The 16,631-nt window shown below is 39.6% G+C and overlaps 1 protein-coding gene across 1 annotated transcript; it reads left to right on the top strand.

Moving 5' to 3' along the window:
* The first annotated feature begins 579 nt into the window (after positions 1-579).
* Positions 580-15,243, top strand: CNEP1R1 (CTD nuclear envelope phosphatase 1 regulatory subunit 1). The gene is made up of 6 exons (XM_005902645.2): positions 580-716; positions 1,769-1,840; positions 4,046-4,119; positions 8,820-8,929; positions 9,045-9,099; positions 13,883-15,243. Exons 1-6 carry the CDS (start codon positions 692-694, stop codon positions 13,922-13,924), a joined length of 378 nt encoding a protein of 125 aa, XP_005902707.1. The 5' UTR covers positions 580-691; the 3' UTR covers positions 13,925-15,243.
* Positions 15,244-16,631: the final 1,388 nt, after the last annotated feature.

Below are 16,631 nucleotides of genomic sequence, written 5' to 3'. Positions count from 1 at the left end.
CTATCTTGCTAAACTGAATCCCTGATAAATACAGTGCCTGCCAGACATGCAATAGTTCTTGAATGAAAGAGTGACCACAAGGAAAGGAGCAAGACAGCGTTTTAATCAAATATAAATGTAGTCAATGCCTTACAGATTTTTTTTAAAGTTCCAGAACACTTTGCTCATTTTACGATTTATGAAAATTGGATGTCATGAGAAAAAATAACCAAGGGAGAAATGTGTACTTAAAGGGTTCGTCGTCGTTCAGTCGCTCAGTCGTATCCGACTCTTGGCGACCCCATGGACTGCAGCACGCCAGGCTTATTTAAGTAATGAAAGAATCAAGCCGGAAACTAGAAATACACACACGAATGAATGAACTTTCCGGCACAGGCTGCAGTTCCTCCCCAGGGCAGGAGGCGGCGCTAGTGTCACGCCAACTCAGCCGCCGACAACTCTTGGTCCCTCTGGCTGACCGTCCAACGCCGGTGCCCGAGGACCGTGAGGGAACTAGCCAGTAGAAAGCCGTCTTAGTTATAGGGTCTGGCGGAAATGTCCAATGAGCGTAGCGGGTCTATTCAAGGGGCGGTGCCAAGAAGAGGGGCGGAGGGAAGCGGTTAGAGGTGGGAGTTGGCGCTGCGGGCCGGGTAGGGACCGCGGAGCTGAGATGCGGACGGGGCCGCGCCGGTGACCGGAGCTGCCGCCCGACATGAACTCGCTGGAGCAGGCGGAAGGTAGGGTGCGCCTCCTGGGCCCTTCCCTAACTCCTCCCGGAAGCTTGCGGGGCTCTCGAGGCGCCGGAATCGTGGAAACTGGTCGGGAGAGAGGAGGCCGCGAAGGATGGACTGACGGGGCCCGGAGCTGGGGGCGCGGGGGCCGGCCCAGGGGCCAAGGGGCGGCCGGACACGGCCAGGCACTGCTTCCGGCGCGCCTGGCCTCCGCCGGCGCTGGAGAGGCGCTGCGTCAGCTCCCCCCTCATTCCCCCTGCGTGGACCAGGGAGCTTCTCGCCCGGTTACTTCTATTTCTTACTCGTTAGCAAACCGTTGTACTTTGTGCCTTGTAGGGCGCTAACTCACTTAATTTTTTTCTGATAGTCGTTAAGAGTTGTATCCCTAATTCCTGCCTTGGTTTTTGGTAACTGCCGGGGTAAGGGAGTGCTTCTTGGTCTCCTTTTTAAAGTTTGAAAAGCGCAACTGAAAATGATACCTTACCTTGCTCATTCAGAGGGAACACCTTAAACGCCCCTGTCTTGTAGAACCAGGCGTCGGCGCTCCAGAAGTGCCACATAGATCGTCTTGTAAGCTCTTGGGAGGCTGGAAAAGGGAGCGTCTTTCCATTATCCCTCCGTTAGCTGTATCAGTTCAGTAAGAGCAGACTGAAAGCGTAGCTGTTAATTAAACATAAGGGCATCGAGACTTTGGTCCTAGGTAAGACATTATCCAAATACGGAGTTCTTGATTCCAACAGAGTTAAAACTCGACTTGATTTTGATCCTTGTTTTGCAACCCCAAATTTCTAGCTTTTGGCGCCGACTGAGGCTGCTGCTGATTTTCCACATACCATTTTACGAGGAACCAGCTAGTTTTCTTATATGTGAAATTGGAACTATAGAAACCTAGTGTTTCTGTCAAGTGCATAAAGGTGTCATAGTGAAGAAGTAAACAGTGCAGTCATACGTGTAAGTTGGTGTGCAAGACCTGAAGCAGTTAGAGTATTTAAAATTCATCGTAATAGATTCAGACTAGTAAGAGTAGCTAATTTCAAAATTGAAATCTTTTTACCTAGATCTCAAGGCTTTCGAGAGGAGACTTACTGAATATATTCATTGTTTGCAACCTGCCACTGGACGTTGGAGAAGTAAGTGCTTAGACATTTTTTTAAGGGAAAATAAGCTGACAGTTGATACTTTTATTCTACCTAGCAGTGATTTGCTTTCACGTAAAACTTTTGATTAACGAATGCTTGCTTAAAAAGCAAACAAATGCTTGCTTTATTAAACCATAAGGTTCCCTTTTGTTTTGACAGGTTTAGATCTATTTAATTTTGTAAATAACAGCATTTTAAAGAAATTTTAAGAAAAGAAACTGACAGCCCTAAAAGGATAGTCTTATTTTGTGTGGTTGAATTTTTATTTTTATATTAAAATACATATATTTTGTTAGACATATATGGCAAATCTGGTTACCAGAACACGTGATAAAAATTTCAGTGATCTGTTTAGCAGTTTTACAATTTTGCCTATAAACTATTGAAGTAAAGTTTGTTAAAGGAAGTGATATTCACCAATACTGTAAAATGTGACTTGAAAGAATTGTAGTTACTGCCCCATGGAAATATATAGGAAATAGGAAATGTAGACAAATATATAAGTGATAAGATCAGTAAGCAGAATACTTTGGTAACTTATGTTGGGAGAGTCTTAATTTCTTGGCTGTTCATTGCTGAAGTCTAATTTTTTCCAAGAAGAGTGAAAAGTGAAAATCATTCAGTTGTGTCCCACTCTTTGGGACCCCATGGTCTCTATTATAGTCCATGGACTTCTCCAGGCCAGAATACTAGAGTGGGTAGTCTTCCCTTCTCCAGGGGATCTTCCCAACCCAGGGATCACACCCAGATCTCCCGCATTGCAGGCAGATTCTTAGATGAACCACAGGGAAGCCCAAGAAGGACATCCTTTATTTTGAAGTAGGATTCAGTTGGTGGGACTGAACTGAAGAGCACTGTTGAAGTCAGGGGTCTTTTCCTATGTCAAGATTTTTTGTGTAATTTTTAGTAAATCTGTGTACAAAGTGCTAATCATACGTTACAGGAATTCTGATTGGTCAGAATTCACTAGTAGTAATGATTTTTCTCAAGCTCTCCCGTTTACCTAGGAATTATCCCGAAAACCTTATTTCACTGTTACTTGGGAATCTTTTTAAATGTATAGGAGTATAAAATGTAATATAATGAATACACTTTTTCTCTGGTTCACAGTCTCAGTGCTTCCATATAAACGACATCAGCTTGTTTAGTATACCCATTTGTATGAGGTCCTGTCTGGTGGGTTTGATTATGATTTTGCTTCATTTTAAGAAAAGAAAAATCTGTATACTTTAGTATATTTCTTATTGGAAATATAGAAATGTAAGAAACTGAGTTTAATCTGTTCTGAGCTGAGAGCATAAATTTGAAATTTTGAGTATTATTAAATAACTAAAATGAGATTGTTTTTCTGTGATTTGCCTCTTCTAAAAGTGCATCACCAGAGGTTCTAGATAATTAAGGTTTCGCAATATTTCTGTTGGTCTTTGAAGCTTGATCTGTAAATTTTTAAAAATGTTTGCATCCCAATTGAAAGAAAGTAACTGTCTTGGTCTCTAGACCATTAACTAGGTCTTGGTGCCCCTGTATTATTTTTAATAGTATAATAGTATTTTAGTAACACTATTTATTCTCAGGTTTTACTTATGCTCTATCTAGAATTTCTAAAATAATTCTACCTTAATGAGGAGAAAGAATCTTTCTAACTTGTACTGTCAGTAATTCTACCCCAACTTTCCTTAAGTCCCTTAAAGAAAATCTGATACTGATGGGTGTGTTCCACACTCCCTAACACTGACCTTTGTTTAATTCAACAACAGGCAGTTGTCTGCAAGGCAGAATTCTTTAGTCCAGGTTCTCAGTGCATTCATGAAAGAGTCTTTGTTTGGTTTGTTTACATTAAAAAATGAGGTTTTGGTGGGGAGTGTTTTTTGTTTTGAATCTGCAGAAAGCATAAAGCACATAACAGAAATTTACATTAAAGTTTTACCACTTTGGTTCTTACTGCTTTTAATTTCATAAATCTATAGAAATACTGACTAAAAAATTCAGGGGGACAGTATCCGCCTCAGTTACTAAGGTTCACATTGTTTTAGAGAATTCCCCAAGGTCTTGTGGCAAGTTTCCCTAATTCCTGAGTGGAGTACATTTTCCCTTTAGTGAAGTGCTGCATCCTCTGGCTGTTGTTTATTAAGAACTGGTAGTAGTATCACATTAATGGCTTATTTCCTTACTAATTTCGTGTTTATCTTTCATCAGTGCTTCTTATAGTGGTATCTGTCTGTACAGCTACTGGTGCCTGGAACTGGTTAATAGATCCCGAGACACAAAAGGTAGAAGTTTTGATTTAAAATCTTTCATAGATTAAGTGAGACAATGGCTATAGCAGTGCTTTGTTTTTTGTAAAGTATTAATCAAATGCTTCCTATTAGTACTAGTAGTGATATTAATCATGTTAAAAATATGCCTTATATTAATTTGCTTGGAAAAAACTTCAGCTGGCTATTGCGGGTCAAGTATCTTTGCCAAGAAAAAGGTCTAAGAAATACTACTTATATTACTTTTCATTTCTGAACTTGTATGCAGTTGTTATGTATCTCCCTATTACATATTTCAGTGTAAACACTATATTTTGTTTTGTTCGTTTAGTATCATCAGTACCAACTTTTAAAAACTATACAGCAACATTTTCTTCTATGAGTTACTTTTGTTAATGCCTTTCCTCACCCCGTAAAGCATTCGAGACAACTTTGCAGTAAGCGTTATGATTAAATAGTAGATGTAAGTGTACTAAGCAGCCAAAACCAGAAAAAAACAGGAGGACGTCAGAACCAGGACGGAAACCAGCTCACTAATACCATAGACCATCTGGGCCAGCATAATTGCCAGGGTCTCTGAAGTGGCACACCACCCTTATGACAGAAAGCGAACAGGAACTAAAAACCATCTTGATGAAAGTGAAAGAGAGTGAAAACGTTGGCTTAAAGCTCAGCATTCAGAAAACTAAGATCATGGCATCTGGTCCCATCATTTCATGGGAAATAGATGGGGAAACAGTAGAAACAGTGTCAGACTTTATTTTGTGGGGCTCCAAAATCACTGCAAATGGTGATTGCAGCCATGAAATTAAAAGACACTTACTCCTTGGAAGGAAAGTTATGACCAACCTAGATAGCATATTCAAAAGCAGAGACATTACTTTTCCAACAAAGGTCCATCTAGTCAAGGCTGTGGTTTTTCCAGTGGTCATGTATGGATGCGAGAGTTGGACTGTGAAGAAGGCTGAGCGCCGAAGAATTGATGCTTTTGAACTGTGGTGTTGGAGAAGACTCTTTGAGAGTCCCTTGGACTGCAAGGAGATCAGTCCTGGGATTTCTTTGGAAGGACTGATGCTAAAGCTGAAACTCCAGTACTTTGGCCACCTCATGCAAAGAGTTGACTCATTGGAAAAGACTCTGATGCCAGGAGGGATTGGGGGCAGGAGGAGAAGGGGGCGACAGAGGATGAGATAGCTGGATGGCATCACCGACTCAATGGACATGAGTCTGGGTGAATTCTGGGAGTTGGTGATGGACAGGGAGGCCTGGCGTGCTGCGATTCATGGGGTCGCAGGGTCAGACACAACTGAGCGACTGAACTGAACTGAAGTCACTGCCAGTTCCATGGTTTTCATCATGAAGAGAACAGATGTGTAAATTCCCTAAACTGTCAGAGCCCTTCTTTTTCAACTTCATTTTATCTTTAAAAAAAAAAAAAATCTGCCTGAAGTTTAATATAGGAGACGCAGAGAGATCTCCCATTGGACACCAAGAATATCGCTGTGCCAAATGCAATAACAGATTTCATAATGTTATTTCTTGAAGCATCCTTTGATGAAACATGATAGCATGTTTCTGAAATTTCTACCTCTTTCTACCAACTTGTGCCTTAATTTAAAACTTGAGCTTTTTTGTTAAAGGAAGTAATCATCTTCAGTTTTTCAGCGAAGTTTCTTTTCTCTCAGTTCAGCTTTCTTTAGGTATTAATGATATTGTAATTTTCACAAAATTAACCTTCCCCTTTTAAGCTATAACTAGATAAACTATTTTCAGTAGCTTTATTTACAACCGTTAAGTTATATAGAAGAAAAACTTATTAATAAGACTTTTGTCAGCAGTCTAAATGGCAGTTCAGACAACCAGGGGGTTATTTACCATGTAATCTCTCTGACTTTATCCACTGAGGTGGAAACACAAAAGAATAGGAGCAGGGGAGGTTGGTGATGGGATTTCACGTTAATAGAGGGGTTTTTATAATGGATAAGAAACCCTCCTGTGTGTCCCTTTATAGCTGGTACTCATCCTTAGGGGAAGAGTGAAGGAGGCTGGCAAGAAAAAGGTCTGTCTTGGGAAATGAATCTGACTTCTAATTGGGAAAAACATAAGCTGATTTCAGCTAGTTGACATCTTAATAAAACATAGAATTAAATGTAATATGAAATAGGCTCAAAATTCTGTAGTTAATGTAATTCTCTAAATTAGGTGAGAATGTAAATATTAGCCTAAATGTCAACTCTGTATTTCAATATTTAATAACTTCAAACCTGACAAACAGCGATTGTGTCTGTAAGAAGAGTTGCAGACTCGAAAGCCAGTGGCTAGGTGGAGGAGCACAGGGGAGAGGGAATGTGGCAAACTGGAAAGTACAGGAGTGCCCAGACTAAAGGAGAAAATTGTTACTTGGGTGCAGTTGACTGTTGCCATGGAGGAAAGAAGGCGGATGCTGACCTAATTAAAACTAAAACACTGTATGTGCTAATATTGTGCAGGGCTCATAAAACACAGCTAGCCTGTGGGAATTGAACTGTCCTCAAGGGTTTAAGAAGACATTACTCTGGAATATTAATCTTTCTTCAAGATCCCATCCTTCTGGGAGCTTTCTCCTTCCTGATGTTTTCAACCTGTCATCTCTTCACTTGACAAATTTATTTAAGCAGTACCATGCTAGGCCACTGTTCTTCCTTAAGTTTAGTTCTCCGTCTTGAAACATGTACACATATCTTAGTATGAGAGTGGAGCACAGATGCCCTTAGTTTGATTCTGTTGCTCCCATTTAGTTTCTAGTCCACTTGATTTCTTTTTCTAGACTCTAAATACTTGCCTTCTCCATCTGCATTCTGATTCCCAGTAGTCTGGCTTCAGTGCCTATGCTTGTTCCCATTCTGGATCCTGTTCCCTTGTCCTTCTACATAGTCTCAGAATTGTGGATGGTTCTGTTTTTTTTCTACCATCTGATTATGCTCATATCTGAAATTAGCTCTTTGTTTCTCTTGAACTGTAGTTTTTTATGGCTAGCTACTAATTATTCTCTTCTACTGGAATGTCTGTGGCCATCTAAATCTAGTAACTTCAAAAGCAAACTCATGTTTTGTTTCTTTCAGAAAGAAAGGGTGATGCTGAAACTCAGTCTTGTAAGGATATGTAGGAGCTAGCCAGGTGAAGAGAGAAAAGGAAAATGGTAGTGATTAGACTGAGACCAGGTTGTGTATGCAGTTTGATCACTTCTGCTTTTTAACAGGGAAGATAACTAGATCATGTCTGACTTGTGTTTTTGTTGAGATTAGAGGCTTCATCTCCATTCATTCAACAATATTGAGCACCTATATGTGCCTGGGTGGTTGCTCAGTCGTGTGCACCTCTTTGCGACCCTTTGGACTGTAGCCCGCCAGGCTCCTCTGTCCAGGGGATTTCCCAGGCGAGATTACTGGAGTGAGTTGCCATTTTCCTCCTCCAGGGGATCTCCCCAGCCCAGCGATTGAATCCCTGTCTCCTGTGTATCCTGCATTGCAGGCTGAGTCTTTACCCACTGAGCCACTGGGGAAGCCCCTGAGCACCAATATTTGCCAAGTCCTATTTCAGGTGTTGGGAAAATAGCAATGCCATGCCCAGAACAGTATCCCTCCACCTGCAGAACTTTTTTCTTTTTTTTTTCTCTTTGGCCATGGCACTTGGCATGTGGAATCTTTTCTAACCAGAGATCAAAGCCCTCTTCTCTGGGAGCATGGAGTCTTAACCACTGGACCGCCCGGGAAGTCCACGGAACTTGTAGTCTTACGCTTTTTAAATTACTTCTCACTAGGAAGGGTTCAGTAAATATTGTCAGTAGGGTATTTTTTTAATTATAGAATTGAATTTGTAATGGTTCAAGCATTTGGAATGAATGGAGGGAATATTACTATATTGTTTTGCTGCATTGAAGATTTAAAACAGACATTAATTTGTGTAGCATAACAATAGGAAGAACTGGGATTTGGGAAAGTCCTCAAATTCCTTTTTTTTTTTTGCCTTGCCTCGCAGCTTATGGAATCCCAGATCCCTCTTGTTCCTTGTTCAGTGGCTAAGTCATCTCTGACTGTTTGCGATCCCATGGACTGCAGCATGCCAGGCTTTGCTGTCCTTCACTGTCTTCCAGAGTTTGCGCAGACTCATGTCCATTGAGTTGGTGATGCCATCCAACCATCTTATCCTCTGTTTCCCCTTCTCCTCCTGCCCTCCAGTCTTTCTGAACATCTGGGTCTTTTCCATTGAGTTCGCTCTTTTCATTAGGTGGTCAAAGTATTGGAGCTTCAACTCCAGCATCAGTCCTTCCAGTGAATATTCAGGGTTGATTTCCTTTAGATTGACTGGATTGGTCTCCTTGTCCAGCTGACTCTCAGGAGTCTTCTGCAGCACCACAATTCAAAAACGTTGATTCTTCTTTATGGTCCACCTCTCACATCCAGACATGATTATGGGAAAAACCATAGCTTTGACTATACGGATCTTTGTCAGCAAAGTGATGTCTCTGCTTTTGAATACAGTCTAGGTTTGTCATAGCTTTTCTTCCAAGGAGCAGGCCATGGCAGTGAAAGCCCAAAAGCCACCAGGGAACCCACCAAATTCTCGTACTTTAGAGAATTAAATGTTACATGTGTTCATGTACAAGTAAAGAAGTAGGAACCAATACTGTTCTAAGATTTTTAACATTTTTATATTTCAAACTCTTGTTTTGACAGGTGTCCTTCTTCACATCCTTGTGGAACCATCCGTTTTTCACCATTAGCTGCATCACTCTAATAGGCTTATTCTTCGCTGGGATTCACAAGAGAGTGGTCGCACCGTCAATGTATCCTTCATCATGAGTTGAATTTTGTTCTCTGAACTAAACTAAAGCACCTCTCTACGTGTTGTTAAAAGCTTACTTTTGAAATACAAATTTTCCTTTGACCGTATTTATTCAGTATAGCTGCTCGATGTCGAACTGTGTTAGCGGAATACAACATGTCTTGTGATGATGTGAGTATTTTCATTAGAAAACTGTAGACAACATGTGAAAGGACTGAAGTTCTTTGGTTTAAGTAAAACAAGCATTAAAGATAATTTGTCTCAATGGAATTAATAGGGAGAATATTCATTGTAGCATTGATTTGAAGACACTTTTTTTAAAAACACTGTAACATCCCTGAAAATTGAGATATATCTAACAGTCAGTGGTGTCTCATAGTTAAATTGGTAGAGAGTGTAATCTGTCTTAATGACAGAAAGTCATGATGCACCTTCTAACTGAAGCTGTCTTAGATTCGGTGAAATACAGTGGTCATTATTGGCCAAAAATGACTCTCTGGGAGTTGGTTTTATGAACTACTGTTATTTATCTTATGCTGTTGTGTATATAGAGTTTTAAATAGAGTAATAGATTAATTGATAGACTATAGACATATGAACCTGCCGTGTTTTTAAAAAAGTTAATCACATATCAATATGATGAGAATATGTCACAATTTTGATTTTATTTATAAAAAGCATTTTTACCTTCAACTTAAAAAAACTATTTACTAATACCTACCCAGTATAGAAGATTAGAATAAAAGGTCAAAAAAATTCTAGGGCAGGATAACAACTGGATTGGTGAAAGAGAATGATAGAGGATAGTATCCATGATATTTGAAGACCTATTAAAAATTAATAATAAAAAGACAAATAGTACATTTTTAAAATGGGAAAAGGTTAAGTCATATCACACAAGTGGAAATACAAATGGATAAAGGTGAAGACTGGACAGCCTCATTTATCATGGAGGAAGTACAAAGTTAAACAGTTCATTTATAAATATCACCTGTCAGATTAGTAAAAATTAAATACTTTATAACTAGTGTGGTGGTGAAACGATGCAGCCACACACTGCTTGTTGGGACTATACATTGATACAGTGGGTTGCCATTTCTCTCGCCAGGGAATCTTCTTGACCCAGCGATTGAACCCACAACCCAGGTCTCCTGCATTTTAGGTACATAACTTTACCATCTGAGCCACCAGGGAAGCCCTTTTTGAAGGATAGTTTTCATCAGTCTTATAAAACGTAGTATGTGCTTGCCTCATGACCTAACCATTCTGTTTTTCTTCTACCCTGGTTGGGGGTACCATCCCACAGGTACACAGGGTTGTTCATTATAACCTCCTTAGTAGTGAAAAAAAAAATGGAAATAATCTTTGTGTCTCAACAAGGGAGTGGTGAAATAGGCTGTGGGAAAGCCATATCATAGGAAATCAGAAGTAAATCTGTAAATACAGACATGGAAGCATCCAAGACATAATGTAGGAGCAAAAAGTAAATTAACAAACAATATGCTCAGTTTGGTGCTTTTTTTTGTTTTAAGTTTTAATTAGGGAAATTTCCAAACATAAGAAGGCAAAGAGAAGAGCTAAATGAACTTCATTTATCCTCAGGCGGTGTCAACAGTAAATCAGCTCTTGGCCATTCTTTTTTGTTTTCATGGCCATTCTTATGTCATGTGTACCCCTCCCCACCTTCCCCATCATCAGGTTATTTAGAAATGAAACGCTTAATTAGCATGTTAGAAGCACCAAATTTTTATTCATATATGTGAATATAAGTCCATTAAAAAAACAGTATGTAAGAATTCATGCTAAAACTGTTTTCTTCTGTAAGAGGACTAGAATTTGAGGTAAATGGAAAGGATGACTGGCTTGTCTTGTTTGAACTTTTTATTAAATCCGTGGTATTTTTATACAGTGGAATACTACACATCTTATAATAGCAGGCTAAAAAGGTACAAAAGTGCTGAAACATAGTGGCGCCAGTGAGTTTCAGAAACACACTGAGTGAAAGAAGCAGGAGCAGAAAAACACACGGTGAGGTTCCATTTATTTAAAGGTCAGAGACAGGCAGGTTAATCTATGGTGAGCAGTTATGTCGGGAGCTCAGGTTCCATTGACCTTGGAAAGAAGTATGGAGGAACTTTCTAAGTGGTGACGATGTTCTGTAGCTTGCCTTGAGAGGTGGCAACTTGGGTCTATATATTTGTCAGAACTTAACAATTTTATATGAATTACACCCCAGTAAAACTGTAGAAAACTTAGTAAAAGTTCTACCAAGATACAAAAGTATTACCAAAAATTAAGGGAAAGTAAGACTTGAGATAATCACGATGGTGTGATTACTGACCTAGAGCCAGACATCCTGGAATGTGAAGTCAAGTGGGCCTTGGAAAGCATCACTACGAACAAAGCTAGTGGAGGTGATGGAATTCCAGTTGAGCTCCTTCAAATCCTGAAAGATGATGCTGTGAAGGTGCTGCACTCAATATGCCAGCAAGTTTGGAAAACTCAGCAATGGCCACAGACTGGAAAAGGTCAGTTTTCATTCCAATCCCAAAGAAAGGCAATGCCAAAGAATGCTCAAACTACTGCACAATTGCACTCATCTCACACGCTAGTAAAGTAATGCTCAAAATTCTCCAAGCCAGGCTTCAGCAATATGCGAACCGTGAACTTCCTGATATTCAAGCTGGTTTTAGAAAAGGCAGAGGAACCAGAGACCAAATTGCCAATATCCGCTGGATCATGGAAAAAGCAAGAGAGTTCCAGAAAAACATCTATTTCTGCTTTATTGACTATGCCAAAGCCTTTGACTGTGTGCATCACAATAAACTGTGGAAAATTGTGAAAGAGATGGGAATACCAGACCACCTGACCTGCCTCTTGAGAAATCTGTATGCAGGTCAGGAAGCAACAGTTAGAACTGGACATAGAACAACAGACTGGTTCCAAATAGGAAAGGGAGTACGTCAAGGCTGTATATTGTCACCCTGCTTATTTAACTTATATGCAGAGTACATCATGAGAAACGCTGGACTGGAAGAAACACAAGCTGGAATCAAGATTGCCGGGAGAAATATCAATAACCTCAGACATGCAGATGACACCACCCTTATGGCAGAAAGTGAAGGGGAACTCAAAAGCCTCTTGAAAGTGAAAGAGGAGAGTGAAAAAGTTGGCTTAAAATTCAACATTCAGAAAACGAAGATCATGGCATCCGGTCCCATCACTTCATGGGAAATAGATGGGGAAGCAGTGGAAACAGTGTCAGACTTTATTTTTTGGGGCTCCAAAATCACTGCAGGTGGTGGCTGCAGCCATGAAATTAAAAGGCACGAATCCTTGGAAGGAAAGTTATGACCAACCTAGATAGCATATTCAAAATCAGAGACGTTACTTTGCCAACAAAGGTCCGTCTAGTCAAGGCTATGGTTTTTCCTGTGGTCATGTGTGGATTTGAGAGTTAGATTGTGAAGAAAGCTGAGCGCTGAAGAATTGATGCTTTTGAACTGTGGTGTTGGAGAAGACTCTTGAGAGTCCCTTGGACTGCCAGGAGATCCAACCAGTCCATTGTGAAGGAGATCAGCCCTGGGTGTTCTTTGGAAGGAATGATGCTAAAGCTGAAACTCTAGTACTTTGGCCACCTCATACGAAGAGTTGACTCCTTGGAAAAGACCCTGATGCTGGAAGGGATTGGGGGCAGGAGGAGAAGGGGACGACAGAAGATGAGATGGCTGGATGGCATCACTGACTCCATGGACGTGAGTCTGGGTGAACTCTGGGAGTTGGTGACGGACAGGGAGGCCTGGCGTGCTGCGATTCATGGGGTCGCGAAGAGTCGGACACGACTGAGCGACTGAACTGAACTGAAGACTTGAGAGGGAACCAGAATCCTGACAATAGTTTTGACCTAGAACCTTGCAACCAAAGATAATCACCATGTTTTATGTTTTATTGTGTATCTCATGTACTTATTATAAGAGAAAGAGGTTATAATCAAGCTTATGAGTAAAGAACCTCTAAACAGTGTTACAGGGTTTTCAATTCTGCTCTTTGACCCAGTGTTAGGATTTCAGAGCTGCCATATATTGGACATTAACTGTATACAAGGTCTTGGGCCTGTTTTTCCTTTTTATTTACATGATCTCAGTTAATGTCATCCATTTTGTTTAATTACGTAGTGCTCCACTTTATGGATGCATCGTAATTTCATCCACACTTTGCGTGTTGTATATGTTATGCATATTTCATTAGAGCTTAAGCTCCACAAGGACAGGAAACTGTCTTGTCCGTTACTGGGTTTCTAGCATCTCTTGAGGCCTGGCACGTGATAAGCACTCAGTCAATCCTGAATGAAAGAACAGGACTTAAATGAGCATCCTTAAACTTGGATCTCTTCAGATAAGTTCCTAGAAATGAAATTCTTTGGATTATATGGTACGTCCTTTTTTTTTGGTAACTATGACACTGGCCCCGCACGGGCCCTACTGTACCCATCTGCACATGGAAACAGAAAAGTTGCATCCGTGTGCGTGAGTACCAGCAGCATATGAGTGTCTGTCATTCAACCTTAGGTGTGCATTTTAACTTGAGGAAATTAAAGTTTTGATGTTAGAAAATGGGAAAGTTTTTGTTCAGATACACAGTTTTATTTATGTTTTATAGACTCCACTTGGTAAGGAGCATAAATTAGCCTATACAAGTCTGGATTTTATTTTATCCAATGGGTTGGTTGGCTGATTTTCAGGAAGACTGTGTGTGTGTGTTTTAAAGTACTAAAGATTTTAGAAGAAAATTCTACACAAAGAACACTTAGAAAATATAACTATTAATTGCTTAATCTTGACTAAATGTTGAGGGATGTTCTGATGCCTTATAAGGCTTTTAGGAAAGTGGTGATAGTTTTAATAGAATTGTATATATATATATTCTTAACCTTTTTTTCTTTTTATTTTTACAGACAGGAAAGCTAATTTTGAAACCTAGGCCTCATGTTCAATGACAATCTACACTCATTGTTTTGGGACTTAAAACAACCTTTCTTCAAAAAGTGATACAGCAAAAAGCCATAAAAGATTCCTTTTACAGTTGGATATGTGACTGTCATAGCAACAACGGACAAGAAATGTGCAATATTTCCCCAGATTATCTTCATGATGATGACTCTCGTTATCAGTGCTGTGGTACCTTGATTATCTGTGTTTCAGTATTAGTGTCACTTTAGTACTTCAGATCCTGCGAAGGTTTTTGCAGATGAAGTATGTATGTAATATGTTACTAAGTTAAACTTAGAAACAGAACCTCATCCAGTTTTTATAATGTATTTTTGCAAACTACTGTAAATAGCCAATCAATGCCAATGTTAAAGAGGAAATGTTATGTGGACTTTGTTCTCCTGCACCAGTATTTCAAGAACATCCGCTTGCCATCTCCACAGCTCTTTAAAACCGGCTATTACTTATAGCTGTGCCTTTCACTTGAGACTCCTCTTTTAATCATAATGCAGGAAAAACATCGGATTGAGCTTAGGCTAAGGAAAATTCATCTCCATTATGTTGTAAGAAATTGTAGATGTTTTGAGAAACAGTTTTTGTTAAACCAGATAGTGAATTTCAGCCACTGTAGTGCTATTTTCCAGGTTCATTGTTTTCATTTAATGCTAAATATACTTTATATTTTTTTAAATGATTTTAAGAACACTCCAAAGGCTTCTAAGTAGACAGATTTAGTTATAAATTACGTATTGTCTGGGAATTTGACCGTCATTGTTTTAGATTATTGGATTTTATGCTGTGGTAGACATGCTGTTACACTAGTATTGTGCAGGTGTGATTGGTCATCCACTCTGTCATGGGATCACTTGGGAGCAGCGCCACAAACCAGAGTCTAAAATTCTCACTGTTTAGAGAGTGTTAATGACATACTGTGTATGCATATTAGCCACATGTACTATAATAACCCTGAAGATTAAACTATTGGGATTGCTGTAAATATTTTAAAGAACTGGAGGTGCCTTTTACCTGTTTATTAGAAGATTTTGAAAAGGTTTAAATTATTTCATGAGCAATCTTTTTAATTTCATTTAATGTAAAGCTGAAAATTCAAAGACAGGACAAAAAATTTTTAACAAGGCTGCCATTTATCTTAAATGTGTTCATCTTGGCTTTCACATGTACAAAATTTTATTCTTTGAACTGCAGCAATAAACCCTCTGCTCCTACTAAGTCTTAAGAGGGTATTCTATATATTCTTCATTGTTTTATTTCCTGTAAATTTTGTAGGTAAATATGTGCATAAAAATAAATACTTTATATATACATAGTGATTGGGCTTTTCCTTGGTGTAAGTCTGTAACTGAAAAGAATTTTAAACATACTGTGTGTCAGATACAGGCTAGTTCCAAATGAGATATTTCACTCTAACTGTAGTCAGTAGGTCCAGTAGAGCAAATTGCAAGTGACAGTTGAAGGTGCACAGTTTATCAAGCTGGCAGTACTTTTAATATGTCTTATTCTGTGTGCTATGTGCTCAGTTACTCAGTTGGGTCTGCTGTGGACTGTGGTCCACCAGTTTCCTCTGTGCTTGGAATTTTCCAGGCAAGGATACTGGAATGGGTTGCTATTTCCTACTCCAGAGGATTTTCCTGACCCAGGAACTGAACCCAGGTCTCTTGCGTCTCTTGCATTGGCAGGTGAATTCTTTACCACTGTGCCACCTGGGAAACCCCATTTCTTATTCATCATTATCTAATAACATTTGGCTCTTAAAATTCAGGTTTTCTCAAAAACTGATCGCTAGTTTCCTCCAAGAGTATAAAACTAAAGAGTGATTTTATATGTCCTTAATCCTTTATGGAATCAAAAGCTACTTCATGTATTTAACAAAAGCCTTGACTGTCCTTCCCTAGAAAACTATGTCTGTGTAATGCATATACTTCACATGTACATGGAGAGGATTCCAAGGATTTCCTGATGCCAGGCTGCTTGGAATCCAGTGGCTCCAAGAAAGAAACTTTTGTAACAGTTCCAAAGACTTTTCATACCTTAACTTCTAGCACAACAATTTCTTTTCCAAAAAAGTCTTTACTCTGATTGAAATGGCCCAAGGATCCTTGCCAAGCTAGCTTCTTAACCACCAGCACCCTCACTCTTGAATATCCTTCCACACTGTTAGGAAATTACTGTTGAGACTAGTCCTCTAACTTTACAGGTGGGAAAGACATTCTTAGATTTGCAAAGTGACTTTACATCCACCTGACTTACTGAAGACAACCAACACTAAGTCTCTTGACTCAGATTGAACGGGTGTGTGTGTGTGACTTAAGTCATGAGCCATTACAATGGTATGGTTAAGAATGTACACTCTCGTGCCAAACTGTCTGGATTCTGATCTCAGATCTACTACTTGCTACTTTTGTAACCTTAGGCAAATTATGTAGCCTTGGTTTTTTCATTTATAAATTGGGCATGATGCCAGTCTTCTAGATAGGGAAAGACACAGTGTGTAAGATAAAGGTGTGTTGCCAGTCATCCAGGCTTATATCCAGTATTACTAATTCACGGAGAGCACTTAACCAGCGCTTGGCACAGAGTCAATGCTCAGTAAATCTAGTTGTTAAACACTAAAGAAAGAAAGAGTTGACTCATTGGAAAAGACTGATGCTGGGAGGGATTGGGGGCAGGAGAAGAAGGGGACGACAGAGGATGATG

This window comes from Bos mutus, chromosome 18 (assembly GCF_027580195.1).
Source record: "Bos mutus isolate GX-2022 chromosome 18, NWIPB_WYAK_1.1, whole genome shotgun sequence".
Taxonomy (NCBI): Eukaryota; Metazoa; Chordata; class Mammalia; order Artiodactyla; family Bovidae; genus Bos; species Bos mutus.
Note: the sequence above shows the minus strand (reverse complement) of the source record. Positions and strands in the feature narration are given on the sequence as shown.